This window comes from Pongo pygmaeus, chromosome 13 (assembly GCF_028885625.2).
Source record: "Pongo pygmaeus isolate AG05252 chromosome 13, NHGRI_mPonPyg2-v2.0_pri, whole genome shotgun sequence".
NCBI lineage: Eukaryota > Metazoa > Chordata > Mammalia > Primates > Hominidae > Pongo > Pongo pygmaeus.
In genome coordinates this window covers 117,953,854-117,970,977 of record NC_072386.2, presented here as the reverse complement: position 1 = coordinate 117,970,977, position 17,124 = coordinate 117,953,854, and the positions used below count along the sequence as shown (strand labels likewise).

The 17,124-nt window shown below is 39.2% G+C and overlaps 1 protein-coding gene across 4 annotated transcripts in view; it reads right to left on the bottom strand.

The window, feature by feature from the left end:
• Positions 1–17,124, bottom strand: part of GARNL3 (GTPase activating Rap/RanGAP domain like 3) — a 167,201-nt gene that overhangs the window by 109,114 nt on the left and 40,963 nt on the right. For all 4 annotated transcript variants that reach the window (XM_063649940.1, XM_054501436.2, XM_054501435.2 and 1 more), the window contains one exon: positions 16,552–16,621. In XM_063649940.1, coding sequence (XP_063506010.1) covers positions 16,552–16,621 — 70 coding nt within the window. The remainder of the gene's footprint in view (positions 1–16,551; positions 16,622–17,124) is intronic.

The following is a 17,124-nucleotide window of genomic DNA, read 5'->3' as shown; positions in this document are numbered from 1 at the left end:
TGGGGTGCTGAGAGCACCATGGCGCATATAGAACCAACCAGGTGGCAGGCAGATTCCCCAGCCAGGAGGATAAATGTTGGCTGGAGGAGAGCCACCAAGGCCCTGGATCTGGACTCAGACTTTTCTTATCATCCTTGTCCCTGGCCCCTGTCCTCAGCAAACTCAACACCCATCACTATGATTGATCTGACAGCCTGAGCTCATATTCTTCTGCCTTTCAAATCGAATACCTCCCAACTCCATGGCTCTGCCACCCATTCCTAACTCCAACAGCATCCTCTCCTTCTCACTGGCACAGCTGTGGCATCATGGGACCTACCTCATAACCCACTAGGGCTCTTTTTGGCATGGGTTCTATCTAGGGATCTGTGGTTAATCAGGCTGCACTTACCACCCCACAGATCTTGCATGCTGCTCACTCCTCCTCACGCCACTAAGTCAAGTCACTCGCTCGCCCCCTGCCAACTGAACTCTCACTCTTTTTCTGTGTTCAAAGAAGAGTTTCCATCTGACCAGGCCTACAACATGCTCATGCTATTTGACTATGGCTAGATCCTCATCACCATCCAATCTTTTGAGCCATTATTTTTTTACTTCCCATCACATCCTCTACCTTATCTGTCACACGTTACCACTACAGAAACACCCTTTCTCCTAACAGATGACCTTTCTGCTATTTTACTGAGAAACATGAGGCAATTCAGGATGAGCACTGTCATGTAGCTTTCCAGCTCAAAATACACCTGTCTTGGCTTTCTAATTAAAATCATATCTGAATAGTAGTCCCTGATACTCCATTTCCCAGTAAAAGACTTGTGAAAATTCACCACAAATGATGACAACTCCTTTGAATATTAAGAAGGAATGATTGGCAATCCTATGTCCAAAATCTCAAGACATTTTCTACTTACTATATGGCCAATGGAGAAGAATCGAGAAATGTATTTGGTGACTGGCTTTGTTGCTTGGAACAGAACAAATCTGTGATAATTATGGAAGGTTGGAAGGCACTTTAATCTTCCCCACACCATCTAATTTTAGCTAAGAGACATTGGGTCTTTCAAAAGAGTAAGAATAAAACACTAGGAATCATCTTTTTACTGCATGGGCACTGCATTTTGAGGTAGCCTCACTCGTACAAGCACCTCTTTTTCATGACAAGAAAACACTGGGCAAGAAGTAGGGAGGGAGAGTGAGTCCATCTTAGAGAATGCAGTCCTCATAAACCAAGCGCCCCAGGTAGGGAGTGAGACATGGAGAGTCCTGAGGGCAGAGCATCCTAGGGAGTTTAGTTTCCCCAACATGCCAAGGGGCTGGGGGAGATTTAACCTCTTGACAATCTGCATCCTGTTTTTTGATCTAGACAGCTGGCATTTTCTCAGGCTTATGTAAAGAGCTAAGCAAACATTACTTCAATACACCTCTTTCAACCAGACTGCTACTGGTAGATCCTAAGCCCCTGTCATGTATAAATTCTAGAGCCACTGGTACAGAGCAGCAAAAAGCCAAGCACAGGAGAATATCCTATCTCACTCCAGCAGAGCTTTATAAGATAAACACCAACTAGACCCTGGAAATTGATCAAGGAGCTTTGTATAATCTCCAGCCATCCAGTTGTTTAACTCAGAGAAGCTACAGTCCCAAATGAACAATGATAGCTGAGAGCCAGTTATACATTCTGAATGTTGAAAAAAAGAAGGTTTGAATGGCTCTTTGTTTTTGTTTGAAGTAAAACAAAAACAAAAACAAAACAAAAAAAACATGGGGGCTATGAAAAAATGCTACACATAATCCTGAAAACTAAAAGAGGGAAGCATACCTCTAACCATCTTTACTATGAAACCAAAATAAAATTTCAGAATAGCCATTGCTGTCCTCAGGGAGACAGAAGACATGAGCTCTTTGCAATAGTGTAGAAACCTTGTGCAAGTGGGTGAGATAAAAGAGGACGAAAAAATGCAAATGTAGGATTAAAATCTTCACTGGAGGAGGAAAACAAAATGCTAATTTTAGGGAACTAAACCAGTAATATCTCCATCATTTTAGATGCTGATTATAGAATGGAAAGGAACAAAACAAAATGAAAATAAAAAGACAGAAAAGACAGTCATGGAGGACAGAGAAAATTCTCTTTACTGTTTTAGGGGAAAAAATAAGCAATAATCAAAGATATAACAGAAGAAAATATTCATCCTTGATTAAAGGACTGGATCTAAGAATCCCACAGGTGCAATGTTTTAAGGAAAATTAATGAAAATAGAAAGGTGCAGATAAATTATGGGAAACATGTAAAAAATGAAAGATGAAAAGAAAAAAAAAAGTAAGAAAAACCCAGCCAGGAAAGGTCACCAAGAAAGAAACTGAATTGGAACTGGCTCAGATTTCTCTTCAGAACACTAAAGAGCAAAAGGTAACTGTACTGGTTGAATAGTGTCCCCCCCAAATTCAGGTCCACCTGGAACCAGAGAATATGATCTTATTTGCAAATGGGGTCTTTGCAGATGTAATTTGTTGATATAAGGTCCTACTGGATTCAGGTAGGACTTAAATCCCATGACTCATGTCTTTATAAGAGAAAAAGAGAGGGTGATTCAGATTCAGAGACACAGAGAGAAGGTGATGTGATAACAGAGGCAGAGACTGGAGTGATAACAGCTACAAGCCAAAGGGGGTTAAGGATTGCCGCAACCCCAGAAACTAGAAGAGGCAAGGAAGGATTCTTCCCCAGGGCCCTCAGAGGGAGGATGGCCCTGCTACATCTTGATTTTGAACTGTTAGCCTCCAGGACTGTAAGAGAACAGACTTCTGTTGTTTTAAGTGACCCAGCCACCCAGTTTGTGATAAACTCTTACAGCAGGCCTAGGAAACTAACACAATAACAGATCAACATTTGTGAAGTTTTAAAGGAAAAAGGTGATGACTCAGACATTTAAAAGCAGGTAAAATTGTTCTTGTGAAAGCTATGAATCAGAGACATGCTCATATATGTAATGATTAAGAAAAGATACCCTCATGTACAGCTTTAAAAACTTACCTGAAACTCCGGGACAAGGACACCTGCAACTACTGCTATTTATGATTGCTTTGGAGGTCATAGCCAATGCAATTACGCATGAAGAAGAAAAAAGAGATTTGGATATAAGGAGATGAAGTCATTCACGAAAGACAACTTTATGCCTAAAAAGAATATACTTTGTTTTTAAGTAAAGAAGCCCAATAAAATACATAAACCCATTTTGTATACAAATTTAATTACTAAATCGATGTGTACTAAATTGTAATAATGATTATTTGTGGGATTACATATGAATTTAATTTTCTTCTCTGTGCTTTTCAGTATATTTCAAATTTTCTATAATGACTATGTATTCCTTTCATAATCAGAAAAATATATTAAAAAGTATATCAGCATCACATGCACATACACACACAAAATAATATGAATATAAAAAATTTAAGAAAAAAGAATTTATTAGAGAGATTTTTGGCAAAACTGATCTTCTAACTGATTTGTGGATGTCTGGCAATGAGCCAAGTACTGCTGGGGATACAATAAGAAAAGCACCATAATCTCTGCCTACTAGGACAGGTAAGAAATGCCCACAAATAATAACAATGTAAAATATGACAGGTACCATAGAGAAATGCAAACAATTGTGGGGTTCTAGATAGTGAAAGATGACTTTCCCATAGGGGAATCAAGTAAGGCTGCATGGAAAAAATGAGACTCAACAGAGGCATATTTCAAGAGGGCATTCTAGAACGATGAAAAAGTATGAGGAAGTCTCAGGCCTGGGCAATGGTGGGTAAAGGCCCATTTGCTGGATCATGGGCCACATGAGCTAAGTAAGGCTCAGAGATAGGTTGGAGCAAGACTGCAGAAAGCCTTGAATGTCAAGCTAAAGACTACCCACTTTATTTCATAAGCAAAAAAGAGATGCTGAAGGTTTGCTGTTGTTATTACAGCAGGAATTTGTTTGCTTGAATGCATAAGGATGATGTTGCCAGAGCTGTACATTAGGGAAAGTACTCTTTACAGCATTAAGGAAATCAAAGCTCCCAGGATTAGGTTAATTACATCTGAGGACACAGACAAACTAGATGTAATCTTATCAAGAATTTGTTAAATGGAATTTTTGAGAAGTCAGGGAGAGCAAAAGAAAGTGCCAGAAGCTCAGGGAAAGAGGAAATGATACCATGTCACACAAAAGAAGGACTACATAGAAGCAAACATCATGTTCTTTTCTTACTTGTATTTCTTCAAGAGTCTAAATAAGAAACACATAAGGAATTAAAAGTCACTTTCAAAATGCAAGCTTGTAAAAAATGCACACTACTCAGCCCACTCCAGATATGCCAAATCAGAACACGGGTTTTAAACAAACTGCTCCAGTGATTTTTATGCATAATCAAGTTTGAGGGGCACTGGAGCAGCCTGTAACAGCAGCAAGATCATGGATCTTTCAAGTAAATATAACCTATTGTGGATGGGAGTTGGGGGACACCCCCTACAACTTACCAGTTGTGTGACCTTGGACAAGTTAATTTACCCCTCTGAATCTCAGTTAACTCATCTGTAAGAGGGGGATGATAACAGTACTCCCACCTCATTAGGTCATTGTGAAATGTAGTTTACACACACAAAGCACTCAAAAGGCTGTCTGACACTGGCTGTACACAGTGATATGAATAAAGAGCAACTGGCCATGAAATCCATTGAGAATATATAATAGAACCAATGGGATTTGGTAAGAGACTGGGACATGGCTATGTGTGATTTCTTGGTTTCTGGAATTAGCAACTGAAAGGAAGATGGTGCCATTCACTCAGTGGTTTCGCACAAGAGAGACAGGGTGAATTCAGCTTGGGGCATATTGCAGTTTAGTTGCCTATGGGTCATCCCAGGAGAGATTGCCAGTGGGCATTTAGGCAAATGGGCCCATGCATAGAAAGCTGTGGATAGAAATCTGGACTCAATATATGGATCTGGGAGTCACCAATTTTAAGACAGGGAAAGATTACCCAGAAAGAGCATATATAGTAAAAACAGTGCCGGAGGCAGAATCTGGAAGAGCACCAACATTTAAGGGCCAGGCAGATGAGAAGGGATCAAAAAAAAAAAAAAAAATTCTGAGAAGGTGAAGCAGGGAGGCAGGAGGAAAAGCTGATAGTATGGAGATGTCAAGAGAGGAAAAAATTTTAACAGGGCTACAGAGTTGTCATGTAAGATGAAGACTGACCGGTAATCCCAGCCTTGCCTTGGGAGGCTAAGGTGGGAGGATCACTTGAGACCAGGAGTCCGAGATCAGCCTGGATAACATAATGAGACCCCTATCTATACAATCAATCAATCGATTCAAAATGTTAAAAAAAAAAAAAAAAGGCAGAGTTGAGGAATGCCAACTGGATTTGGTAGCAAGGAGATCTTTGGTGACCTTGGCAAGAGCAGTTTCAGTGGAGTACAAGCAAAGGAAGCATCAAAAGGAGAAAGTAAGAAGGGAAACTGTGGAACCATTACAAGGAGCAAAAAGAGAATTTAGAGAATAGCTGAAATGTACTCCCAAAGTAATTAAAAAGCCTTCAGATCTATTATGCACGCACAGTTTGAGATTATATTTTAAAAGACTGCAACACAATGATAACTGCAATAGACCAATTAAAAAGTTGAGGCCAAAAAGCATACAATCCTTTTCTTGCACATAAAAGAACCCAAAGTAACTGCTTTAATTACATGGGTAAAATAGTTCAATATAAAAATATTACTTACAGCTCAACTAACAGTGGCAGTGTGACACCATGAGCCAGCCATCTATGGTAAGCCAATCACGGCAAGCTACACTGGATTTTTTTGCATGACTTTCCCTAAATTTGATTAGTGATATAAAAGGGAAGCAAATTTCAGAACCCACAGATGTTCTCCTCTTTAACAAACAGGGCCAAAAGCTCTTCTAACCCATGGAATGGATATGTGCCCTACGAAAACAGAAACTTGCCCTGAGACAGGAGAAAGCTGAAAGACAAGGGTTTCATCTTAAGGGCACCAAGACAGACTTTGATGAAGCCTCAAATTCTCTTGGATCCTGCACCCCAGGGAAATTTGTTCCAAGTTGCCTGCCAAGGGGCAGTTAATAAGTTAAATAGGCTAGATTTTCCTCTGAGGGCCTAAAAAAAGAGCTCTTAAAGTCCGCAGCCCATGTGGGGAAAGGTTGGCAAAAACACCAAATTCCTCTTCATCTTTAACAGCCCCAAAGAGGTAAAAGAGTGGTTTTCGAACTCTATGCATGTTCATGGCACGTGAATACCACAGTTTTGAGGGAAGGCCTGCATAAGTTCAGAAGAAAACATAGGTCCTGAAAAAAGCAACTTTGAGAAAACAAAATATATTCTATTGCTAAGAGCAGTACATAAAAGTATATTACATTATACATTTTAATCAAGTTTAAAATTTATTCCTGTTACAACAGATGATGCATACTGTTGAGCCTGGTCTTGCTTATCTGAAAGTTGAGGTGGGCACACGACAAGCCATGATGCAGGGCAGAGAATGATCTGGTACAAGTAAGGTATGCAAGGCAACGGCTGTAACCAAACAGACACCAAGAAAGTCTGCGTGTTTAGAGACTTATGTGAATTTTGCCTCCTGAGTGTATGAAACCACAATCAAGGTAGAAAACTGCTCTACTCAATTTCCTTTGCTGAAGAGTTAACCAGGTAAGTGGCGTGTTCACAGTTTGTATTTCTGGTTATATGAAAAATAAACTATTATACATTGATCAAAATTTGGAAGTGTTTTCATATACACCAGGGGACCATATCCCATCAGTTGGAGACTACTGGAGTCAAAGAACAGACTCCCAGGATACCAGCATAAGGTTGAGGAGCCTGAGATTGTGAGCCACGCCAAGGTGGCTGCAGGAGAGCAGCACAGAGGCGCAGAGAGGCTTGCCCTGAGGAGGAGAGCCTTGAGTGGCACAGGAATGGGAGACTCCTGTGGCCTCTAGGGAGAGCATGAGGAAGCCAGGACTCAGAAAGGAGGGAGTGGAGTGCCTGTAACTCTGGTTTTTAAACTACAGAGCATGCTGATGTCTGGTATCACTGAGGTGGCTCTTCCCAAGGTTGATTTTGTCTGGGAAAATTTGGAGAAGTTGTCTGGTATTCTTATTACAGCATGTGTTCAGCTGGTGGATTTGTTACAGTTTGTGCCCCGCCTATGCATGTCATTAACACAGCACTCGGAGCTCAATATGGTCACCAAATGGCTGGTCAGGTGGTGTTAATTCTCCCCAAGTTTTGTTGATCCTAGAAAAATAGGTCATAAAATCATACTGTATCAAAAAGTAGGGTAGGGAGGAGACAAGCATCAAAGTTATTCTACCTGTCAATGGAAGACAGAAGGATTATGCTGTTAAGGGCTAGATACAGAAATACTTTTATGTTTATGCTCTACCTTATTTTTTAGAAAGGATTTAAAAGCAGCTTACTTAAATATATCTTACTTAAAGGATAAAATGAGACACTGAGCACACTCAGAACAAGGAAAAATCAAGTGTAGGTAAATAAACTGAAAACAAGAGAATGAGATGAGGATGTATGTTATAAAGTCCTTTAAGACTGTTAGAGATAAGCCACAATGGAATTCTGAGCTTCCTAGGAGCCAATGCAAAGAGGAAAAGCCCTTTCATTTACAGGATTCCCACTGCTTATAAGGTTAACAACAAACCAGCTTCTCAGGAGAAGCATGGCACTTTTTGTTCCTGAGAAAAATTTTTTCTCATAGGTCTTTTTAAAGGAGACTCTGTATATGACGAACATAAAATTCTTAGCAGCATCCTACAAGCAACGCACCACCAAGATCTGTCTGGCTGCTTTCCACTCTGTCCATCAATGCAGGTTAAAGGCATAATGCCATGGTACAAGTCAAGAAAAGCAAGTCTGAGAGGGGCCAACAAAGGCAGGCCAAGTGTTTGTAGCTAACTTATGGTTGGGCTTGATCTAGGAATTAAATTTAAACCATTTAAGGCATGGGCATGTCTTTGGATAACTCCTTATGGACATTCGTAACAGCAAGCTTTTGTTAAGATTTGGACGAAAAATAGTTTGAAATTATATGTTGGAATGGAAACCTAAAGCAGAGCTACTTTATGCTTTTGATTAAGGACAGCGGCATTTGTTCTAACAATCAACCTACTTTTCTCAGGAAACACTATACACAGCAGGGCTTTAAGAGCATGGGCTGGCAGGCGAAGAGATTAAGCGCAGGGGCTCTCGGAGGCAGATAGACCTGGGTTTAAATGTCACTCCTGCTTCTTCCTAGCTGTGGGACTGCTCTGATATCATCAGTTAAATGGGAATCCATTTAATATTCACAAATGTCTTCTGAGCATCTACAGTGTGTGGCCTAATCAAATAATGCCTACCTCATATGGTTTTTTGTGGGGATTAAATAAGTAAATACATCTAAAGTATTCAACAGAGACTGGTACATGGTAAGCATTCAATAAAATGTTGAAACTAATAATAAAAATAATAAAATAATAACCATAATAAAAGATTTCTGATTCCATTCTAATGTATAAAAAGTAATTATTAAAGTCTCAAAATTCTACATCACAGAAAATGGTTACAATAATTTTGGTCCGAAAAAGTTTAAAAGTGAGCACTACCAATCACCAACAGAGGCAGTAAAAATATCAAAAAAGCACCATCCATAGTTTTAAAACATGTTAACTTGTTGGTGAATGTTCTGATATACGTTGTACCTGGAGGTATCCACAAGAGTTGACTGGGAGGCCGAGGCAGGTGGATCACGAGGTCAGGAGATCAAGACCATCCTGGCCAACATGGTGAAACCTGTCTCTACTAAAAATACAAAAATTAGCCGGGCGTGGTGGTGTGCGCCTGTAGTCCCAGCTACTCAGGAGGCTGAGGCAGCAGAATCGCTTGAACCTGGGAGGCAGAGGTTGCAGTGAGCCGAGATCGAGCCACCAGCCTGGGGGACAGAGTGAGACTCCTCAAAAAAAAAAAAAAAAAAAAAAAAAAAAAGAGTTGGCCTGCTATGTGAGACACAGATATAAGCCAGATAAATTTTAAAGAACATCTGTCAAAATTATGATTTTAGCTGTACGACGCTGAAGTCTTGATGTTTTGATGTTCCTGAGGGAAATATGCTGGTACTCTCACTAATCTCTCAGTTTGATAATACTAGATAGAATACAATTTCTCCCATAAAATGCCTTTGAAAGTGAAAACCCTACTTAACCCTGAGTAGAGCACAAAACTGAGTTGTGTTAGGGATGCTGGACAGGCAGTTAAATCACTCATTAGCAAAGCATCATCTTTCTTTACAACAGTCCCACAGGTATAATTCCAATCCGTGCCTGAACAAAAATACAAATTACTACATATCAAGACTTCAAGAGTCCTCAAACAGTCAAATGCCCTCAAACAGTCCTCAAATGTTAAAATCTGCAGATGCCAAGCAAGTTCATCAACCGTTCTTTTGATAGTTATTAGACAGTACAGCCAGATACCCTTTGAGGCTACCCTGAGTTCATGACAACGAAATCATGCTATCTGTATAGAGAAGCACTTATATATTTATTACCTATATAGCAGGGGAGCATGCATGCGGCTCATCTAAATGCAGGTTTGAGTCATTAAGAAACAAGCTTAAAAAGGAATGGACAATATACTACCCTGTTTTATCCTGACTTGAAATCACCAGTAGATCATTACTTACCCAGAAGTATCAAGATACGGGGTTTTATGAGAGTCAGCAGCTGGGCTGGGGAGGGGAGAAGTCTATATTGTGCCCATACAATTTATCATTGATACTGTATCAATTTCCTAGCCATCCAGTTTAAAGGCCAAAAAAAAGATCAATAAAAGCTACAAACAATCTTGTGCTTTTTCTGACAGATTTCAATATAAAGTGATGAAGAATGGTTGATGGTGTGATAGCTGTGTCTTGCCTAGAATGCTGCCATGAGAGACAAGACTTGCAATTCATCAAGAAGAAAAATGGCATATGCTTTTGATGAAATGCACTGCCAGCTAATGAGCCTAAGTATATTGGTTGAGGGGGGAATCAAAGAGGCTTGTTTTCTCTTTCCTTTATTTATTTTTGATGGGTTAGGCCACTCTCTAATTTCAACCAAATTGGATCAGTCATTCATTCAATCAATAGTTACTAAGTAACTAATGCTAAGCATTGTGCTTGGTTCTAGAGATACAGTGGCAAATAAACATTATTCCTATTTTTAGGGAGTTCATAATCTGTATCTTTATTTATGATATTTAAAAAAGTACAGAGAAAAGGGAGTCCATCAGCCGAGGAAGAAATTTTCACTAAGTGCTTTTAGTTTGAGCTTTTAAATTCTCGCTATATGAAGGAATGTTAACGGACACATTTGGGAGTTCCAGCTCAGCTCACGCCCTTCTTTGAAACTGACTTGTCTATATCATCTCCAGAGAAAATCTGCCCTGTCCACAAACATTGCTGAGGGGATGGGCCTCAAAAGCCATGTTTATAGTCTATGACCCCACTACCCTGAGCACAAGTGTTTGAATCAGGGATAGATACCTGAACAAAGAGGAAACAATCCATAGTATTCTATTTGGAATTTGAAATTAGGATCCAAGAATGAAGAGACCACAGTGGCCAATAGAGCTGTAACCCATGTAAACCATGGGGATTGGGGGGCCAGAAATCAATTCAGTAATAAAAAAACATTTATAAGAACTTAGTATGTGCCAGGCCCTGTGCCAGGTTCTAGAAATAAAACAATGAACAATACAGAGTAGTAACTAAGTGGTAAATGAAATGAATATAGATTGTGATAAGCACTGCTAAGAAAACAAATAGGATGTTGAGTTAGAAAATAGCAGAGGAAGGAACTAATGTTGATGGGATGGTCAGGGGAGGCCCCTCTGAGAAGATGGTATTTAAGCTGAGATCAGCCGTGAGAAGCCCCAAGAATCCATCAGTAAGAATGACTAGTAAGCGCAGGGGTCCTGAGACAGGGAAGAGCTCAGTGTGTTCCAGAGACCAGGATAAGGCCAGACATTTGAGGCACAGTGAGGAAGTGGCGTGAAAGAGAAAGGCAGGGTAAGGATCACATAGGTTCTTGTAGGGCTTGGTACATGGTCTGGCCTTGAAGTACAATGAACAGCTGAAGAAACATTTTAAGAAGGAAAAGACATTGTATTGTCAACATTTTAAAACATCATTCTGTCATGAGGACAGACATATGGACCAATGAGACAGAAGGGAAGCCCAGAAACTAACCCTCACATCTATAGTCAATTGATTTCTGACAAGGGTACCAGGCCATTCAATAGGGAAAGGACAGTCTTTTCAACCACTGGTGCTGGGAAAGCTGGATGTCCACATGCAAGGGAATGCAGCTGGACTCTTACCTCACACCATATAGAAAAAATGAACTCAAAATGGCTCCAAGACATAAAATGGCTCAAAGACAGCTAAAACCATAAAAGCCTTAGAAGAAAACATACGGGAGAATCTTCTGGACATTGAACTTAGCAATAATTTCTTGGATATAACACCAAAAGCATAGACAACACAATAAATAATAGATAATTTTACTTCATCAAAATTAAAAACTTTTGTACATTAAAGGCACTGTCAACAGAGTAAATAAGCCACAGAATGGAAGAAAATATTTGGAAATCATCTGATAAGGGACAAATAACCAGAATATAAAAATAACTCCTACAACTTGACAGCAAAAAAAAACAAAAAACAAAAAACAAAAAACAAAAACACAAAAAACAAAACAAAAACCCAATTCAAGAATGAACAAAGAATTCGAATAGTCATTACTCCAAAGAAGATATACAAGTGGCCAATAAGCACATGAAAAGATGCTCAACATCACTAATCACTAGGGAAATGCAAATCAAGGCCACAATGAGATACCACTTCACACTATTACAATGACTATTATTTTAAAAATGGAAAATAACAGGTGTTGGCAAGATTGTGGAGAAACAGAAACTTTGTGCATTACTGCTGGAAATGTAAAACGGCACAGCCATGGTGGAAACAAGTTTGGCAGTTTCTCAAAAAGCTAAAAACAGAATCACCTTATGATCCAGCAATTCCACTCCTAGTTAATATACTCCAAAGAATCAAAAGCAGGACTCCAACAGGTATCTGTACACCAGTGTTCATAGCAGCATTAATTTTAATAGCTAAAATGTAGAAAGAACGCAAGTGTTCATCAACAGATGAATCAATAAACACGCTGGGTGCGGTGGCTCATGCCTGTAATCCCAGCACTTTGGGAGGCCAAGGCAGGAGGACTGCTTGAACCCAGGATTTCGAGACCAGCCTGGACAACATAGAGAGACCTTGTCTCTACTAAAAGTCAAAAAAATTAGCCAGGTGTGGTGGCATGCATCTGTAATACCAGCTACTTGGGAGGCTGAGGTGGGAGGATTACTTGAGCCCAGGAGGTCATGGCTGCAGTGAGCCATGACTGTGCCACTGCACCCCAGCCTGGGTGACAAGGTGAGATCCTGCCTCACAAACAGACAAACAAACAAAACAGATAAATGGATAAACAAAATGTGGTGTATCCATACAATGGAATATTATTCAGCCATAAAAAGGAATGAAATTCTGATACACACTATCACATGGATGAACCTTGAAAACATTATGCTAAGAGAAATAAAACCAGATACAAAAGGACAAATATTGTATGATTTCACTTATAGGAGGTATCTAGAATAGGCAAATTCATAGAGACAGAAAGTAGAATAGAGGTTACCTGGGGCTGGGAAGCTCTGTTTTTAGCTTTTTGAGGAACTGCCAAATAGGAATCCAGCGTTTAATTGATAAAGAGTTTCATTTTGGGATGACAGAAAACATTCTGAAAGTGTATAGCAGTGATGGCTGTACACCAATGTGAATGTATTTAACGCTCCCTGAACTGTACACTTAAAAATAGTTAAAATGGCAAAGTTTATGTTCTGTCTGTTTTACCACAATAAAAAAAAAACTAAAAAAGAAAACACCACTCTGGCTGCTGGGAAAAATGAGCTGGAGAGAGGCAACTGTGCCATCAGAAGAAGCTGTTCTGCAGAGAGGAGAGTGATACAGACACAGAGAAATGTAAAGACAAGAAAGCATATGGACCAGAGAGAAAGAGAAAATAGTGGCTTGCTGGCTTTCCATCACATGAGGCGCAGCTGCACTTCCCTTCTGTGAGATTCACCCATATCCTTTCAGTGAATTGCTTTATACTTGACCTAGACTGAACGGATCTCTGTTCTTCACAAGGAAACAATCCCTGGTTAAGGCAGGGAAACAGCTGAGATCCAGATACAACACAGCCTGGGGACACAGTGTGAGCCTGCTAGTTTCTAAAGCAAAGGCTCCATGAGAGCAGAAAAATGGTTTTGCTTCTCTCCCCTCACTCTCAGTGACTCGCACAGTGCCTGACACATGGCTGACCCTCAATAAATACGTGTTGAAAGAATGCTAGGTAGTTCTCCCACGAGTCTGTCAAGATCTGGGTTTCCATCTTCTCATCACCAAACTAATGCAGGATGGAAACCTAGAGAACTAAGTCCTAAGTCTTCTCTTATTACTGATATGAATGGCCAAGCTTCATTCTTCACAAGACTTGTGACTTGTTCAAGGTCAGGAGAAGTTCATGCTAAAATTTCAGTTTTATATAATCTTAGATGCCTTTCTGGAAAGTTTGAGTTCCGAGATGCCCAACACTTATTGGGTTCCCAACAATTTTCATCACAGCAGGCATAAGAAAAGTCAAACTCACTTTTTCATAAACCTGCAACACATAATGGTTTGTAATTTAATAATACTCTGTTGTTCAGAAGTGAGAGGAAACATCACTCTCCTCTTAAAACACTGCAGTCAGAATTTCAAGAGATCCTCAGATAACAAGAACGGAGCTCTGCTCATTTCACTTTTCCCAACCTTTCTGACCACCAGCACACATGTCATTTTTAATACGGGAAAATGAGAAACAACCTAATTTTACAAAATTTACACAGATAATCATTTATCACTATGTTGGCCTATCATGTACCCATTAAAATATGACTCTGAAGACTATATAAGAAGACATTTAGAAAATACAGTATAAATGGAAAAAGAGGAATGCAAAATTAAATTAAATATATAATTTCATTATAACAATATAAAAATGAGGTTTGTAGCTATAAGGACTGGAAGGTACCAAAAGGAGATGAAAACAGTTGTTGCAAGGTAAGATTATACATGGAATTTTTAAATATATTTAAAATGTATTTTATAATATTCTAAGAAGTCAACTACAAATACACATACACACAGTCATGGCCCCAGAGGAAAAATGTGAACAAATGGATTGAAGAATGTTTGGTCAATTGGATACCTCATCAGGCCGAGGATAACTGATGACCTAGCTGAGGTCCTCTAAGGCAGAGCTTCTTAAAGTGTGATCCTGGGACCAGTAATATCAATATCAATCTGGGAACTTGTTAGAATTGCAAATTGTAGGTTAACCTTGGATCTACTGAATTTGAAACTCTGGGACTAGGGCCCAGCAATCTATGTTTTAATCAGCCTTCCAGAGAGTTCTGATGTCTGCTCAAGTTTGAGAACCACTGCTCTCAAGTACTTTTCCATTCTGATATTCTGTGATTTCCCCACATCTTTAAAGAGTCCATCTTTCACACCCATGTTATCTCCCCCAAGTAATGTTTTCACTGTTTAAAAGAGCTCCATATTACTTGCTAGGCCAAGTCCAAAGTGTTCACCTGACAGTCAAGGCTCTACTTTTGCTACTGAATTTTGTCTTTATGACTGCAGCTGGTTAACATAAACTGTGCTTATGTGCTAAGTACTTTATGTACATGATCTCATTTAATCCTCATAACAACCCTCTAAGGTAGATAACACAAATATCCCCATTTTATAGATGAGAAAACTGATGCTAAAGGCAGTCCAAGATCATACAATTAGTGAATGATGAAACAAGAATGACTTCAGATCACATGTTCTTCAGCATTACTGAGGTTCAGAGAAGTAACCTGACTGGTCACAAAGATAAGAAATAGACCTGGTATGGGAACCCAGGCCTACCTGATTCCAAAGCTTGCTTGCTTTGTAATTACAAAGCTCTTTGCTAGGCAGGACCATTTGCTCACTGCCTTGGAACACGGCATTGCCAGGAATCATACTGTTAGCTCATACCTACTGTCTATCCTCTCTGTCACCAACCCACATCCCACAGCTCTCTGCAAGGTCTTCCATGGTGTGTCTCTGAGACCCCTGGCCAGAATGGGTGATCCCTCCCTTCTCTGAACCCCATGCATGTGGTGCTCTGCATGCATCTCTTTCACAGTACCAATTCCTACTCTGACTTATAGCTATGCACCTGCTCCTTCAGGGGAGGTGGTGGTCTAAGTGGCGTGGTGTCACCAGTGACAGACAGAACAGGTGTTGACTGAATCAACTGAGGTATCTTTTATGTGGCTAAATTCATTCTTCAGATATTTTATGTGTCTTATCTGCCCAGCCAGAGGACAGTAAGCTCCTTAAGAACAAGGACCATATCTTTTACTCATTTTATATTTTCAAGAATACCCAGCTCCAGGCTAGGTACACAGTCAAGTCTATAATATATGCTTGAGTTCAAGTAGAACGCCACTGGTACACAACTCCGGTATAAATTTTTCTACTACTTAAACTCTGCAAGGATGCAGCTTATATTAATAGGGGAAAATTGGTTACTACACAAATAGATACAAGCAACTCATTTTTAATAAATAGAAATAGTAGACAATGTCATTAATAGTGTTAAATAATAATCAATATAATTTTATGAGCACATTTCTTTTCTGAAAATTTGTTCAGATTTTCATGTAATTGGAAAAAATCACATTCTATCTTTAAAAAATATTGAGACTATTATATGCTTTCATTATGGCCCTTTTAAGATGAAAACATACAATTTTTAAAAATCATAGCACAAACACTAATGTCTCTCATTAAGGAAAATGTAGATATTTTCATTCCAAATATTGATCATCAATAATAGTCATTTATCTAGTCCAACCAATATGCTTTTAATGGGAAAAACAGCTCTCATAAATATTCTAACTCCTACCACACACCCAGAAAGCAAACATACAGAAAATCAGAATACGTATTTCAATAATATTTAAACCTTGAAAGCTAGATTTATAAACTTTTAGGAAAAAGATCATATATAAGCTAAATGCCACCTTTCTTAATTCATAAGTTGTTTTATTTAATTATTTAATTATATACACAGAGAAAAATACCAGTTTTTAGCAAACTGGAAGACAAGATTAAAAAGTGTAACAATAAAAACAAATAGATAAAGATGATCAAATTATCATAGCCTTTGTATAGTTATTTATTCCAATTCAATCCTTATACTGTACCCACATGGTCTAACAGTAAATATACAACAAAAGATCTGATGAGCTTGGCAATGGTCTCTAAATCTAAATCAATGTACTACCACTGAACAGACAGCATAAACTTACCAGCTCCACAGATCCATAATGTTTCCTACTGAAATCCCCACGTCTACAGCCTAGGTCTTCCGAGACAGAGCTGGAACAAAAATGCTTCATCAGTATTATACATAGCGATCTGGCCACAAACCTTCTGCAAAAATCAACTACCATTTGCAAAAAGGGCTGCTATGGAATAGACTTGCAGTGCCCCGGCTCCTCACTGCAGGGGAGCCTCCTTGCAACAGACACAGTCCCCAGCAGCCATTGCAGAGCCTGGCTTTCATGGAGCCCTCAATAAAAAGCAAATGCCAGAGTCATCCCTGGAAGTATAGGCAATGATTGAATTAAATATTTAGTCATTTGGAATCGACTGAAATTTCCAAGGCTACTGGTGGTTTATAATTTCATTTCTGTATAACCAGAGAGGAGAGAAGCCCTGCAGTAAACTTGAGGCAAGGGACAAAGCTGCTGAACCGGATCTTGCAATTATCTTTCGTTTAAGAGAGCCTCTTTGTCCTAAATATGCAACATAAAAATAACCAGCATTATTTAATGCTATATTTTAAGTAAGAGAAAGAAACTTCACAATCCTGGTAGGCT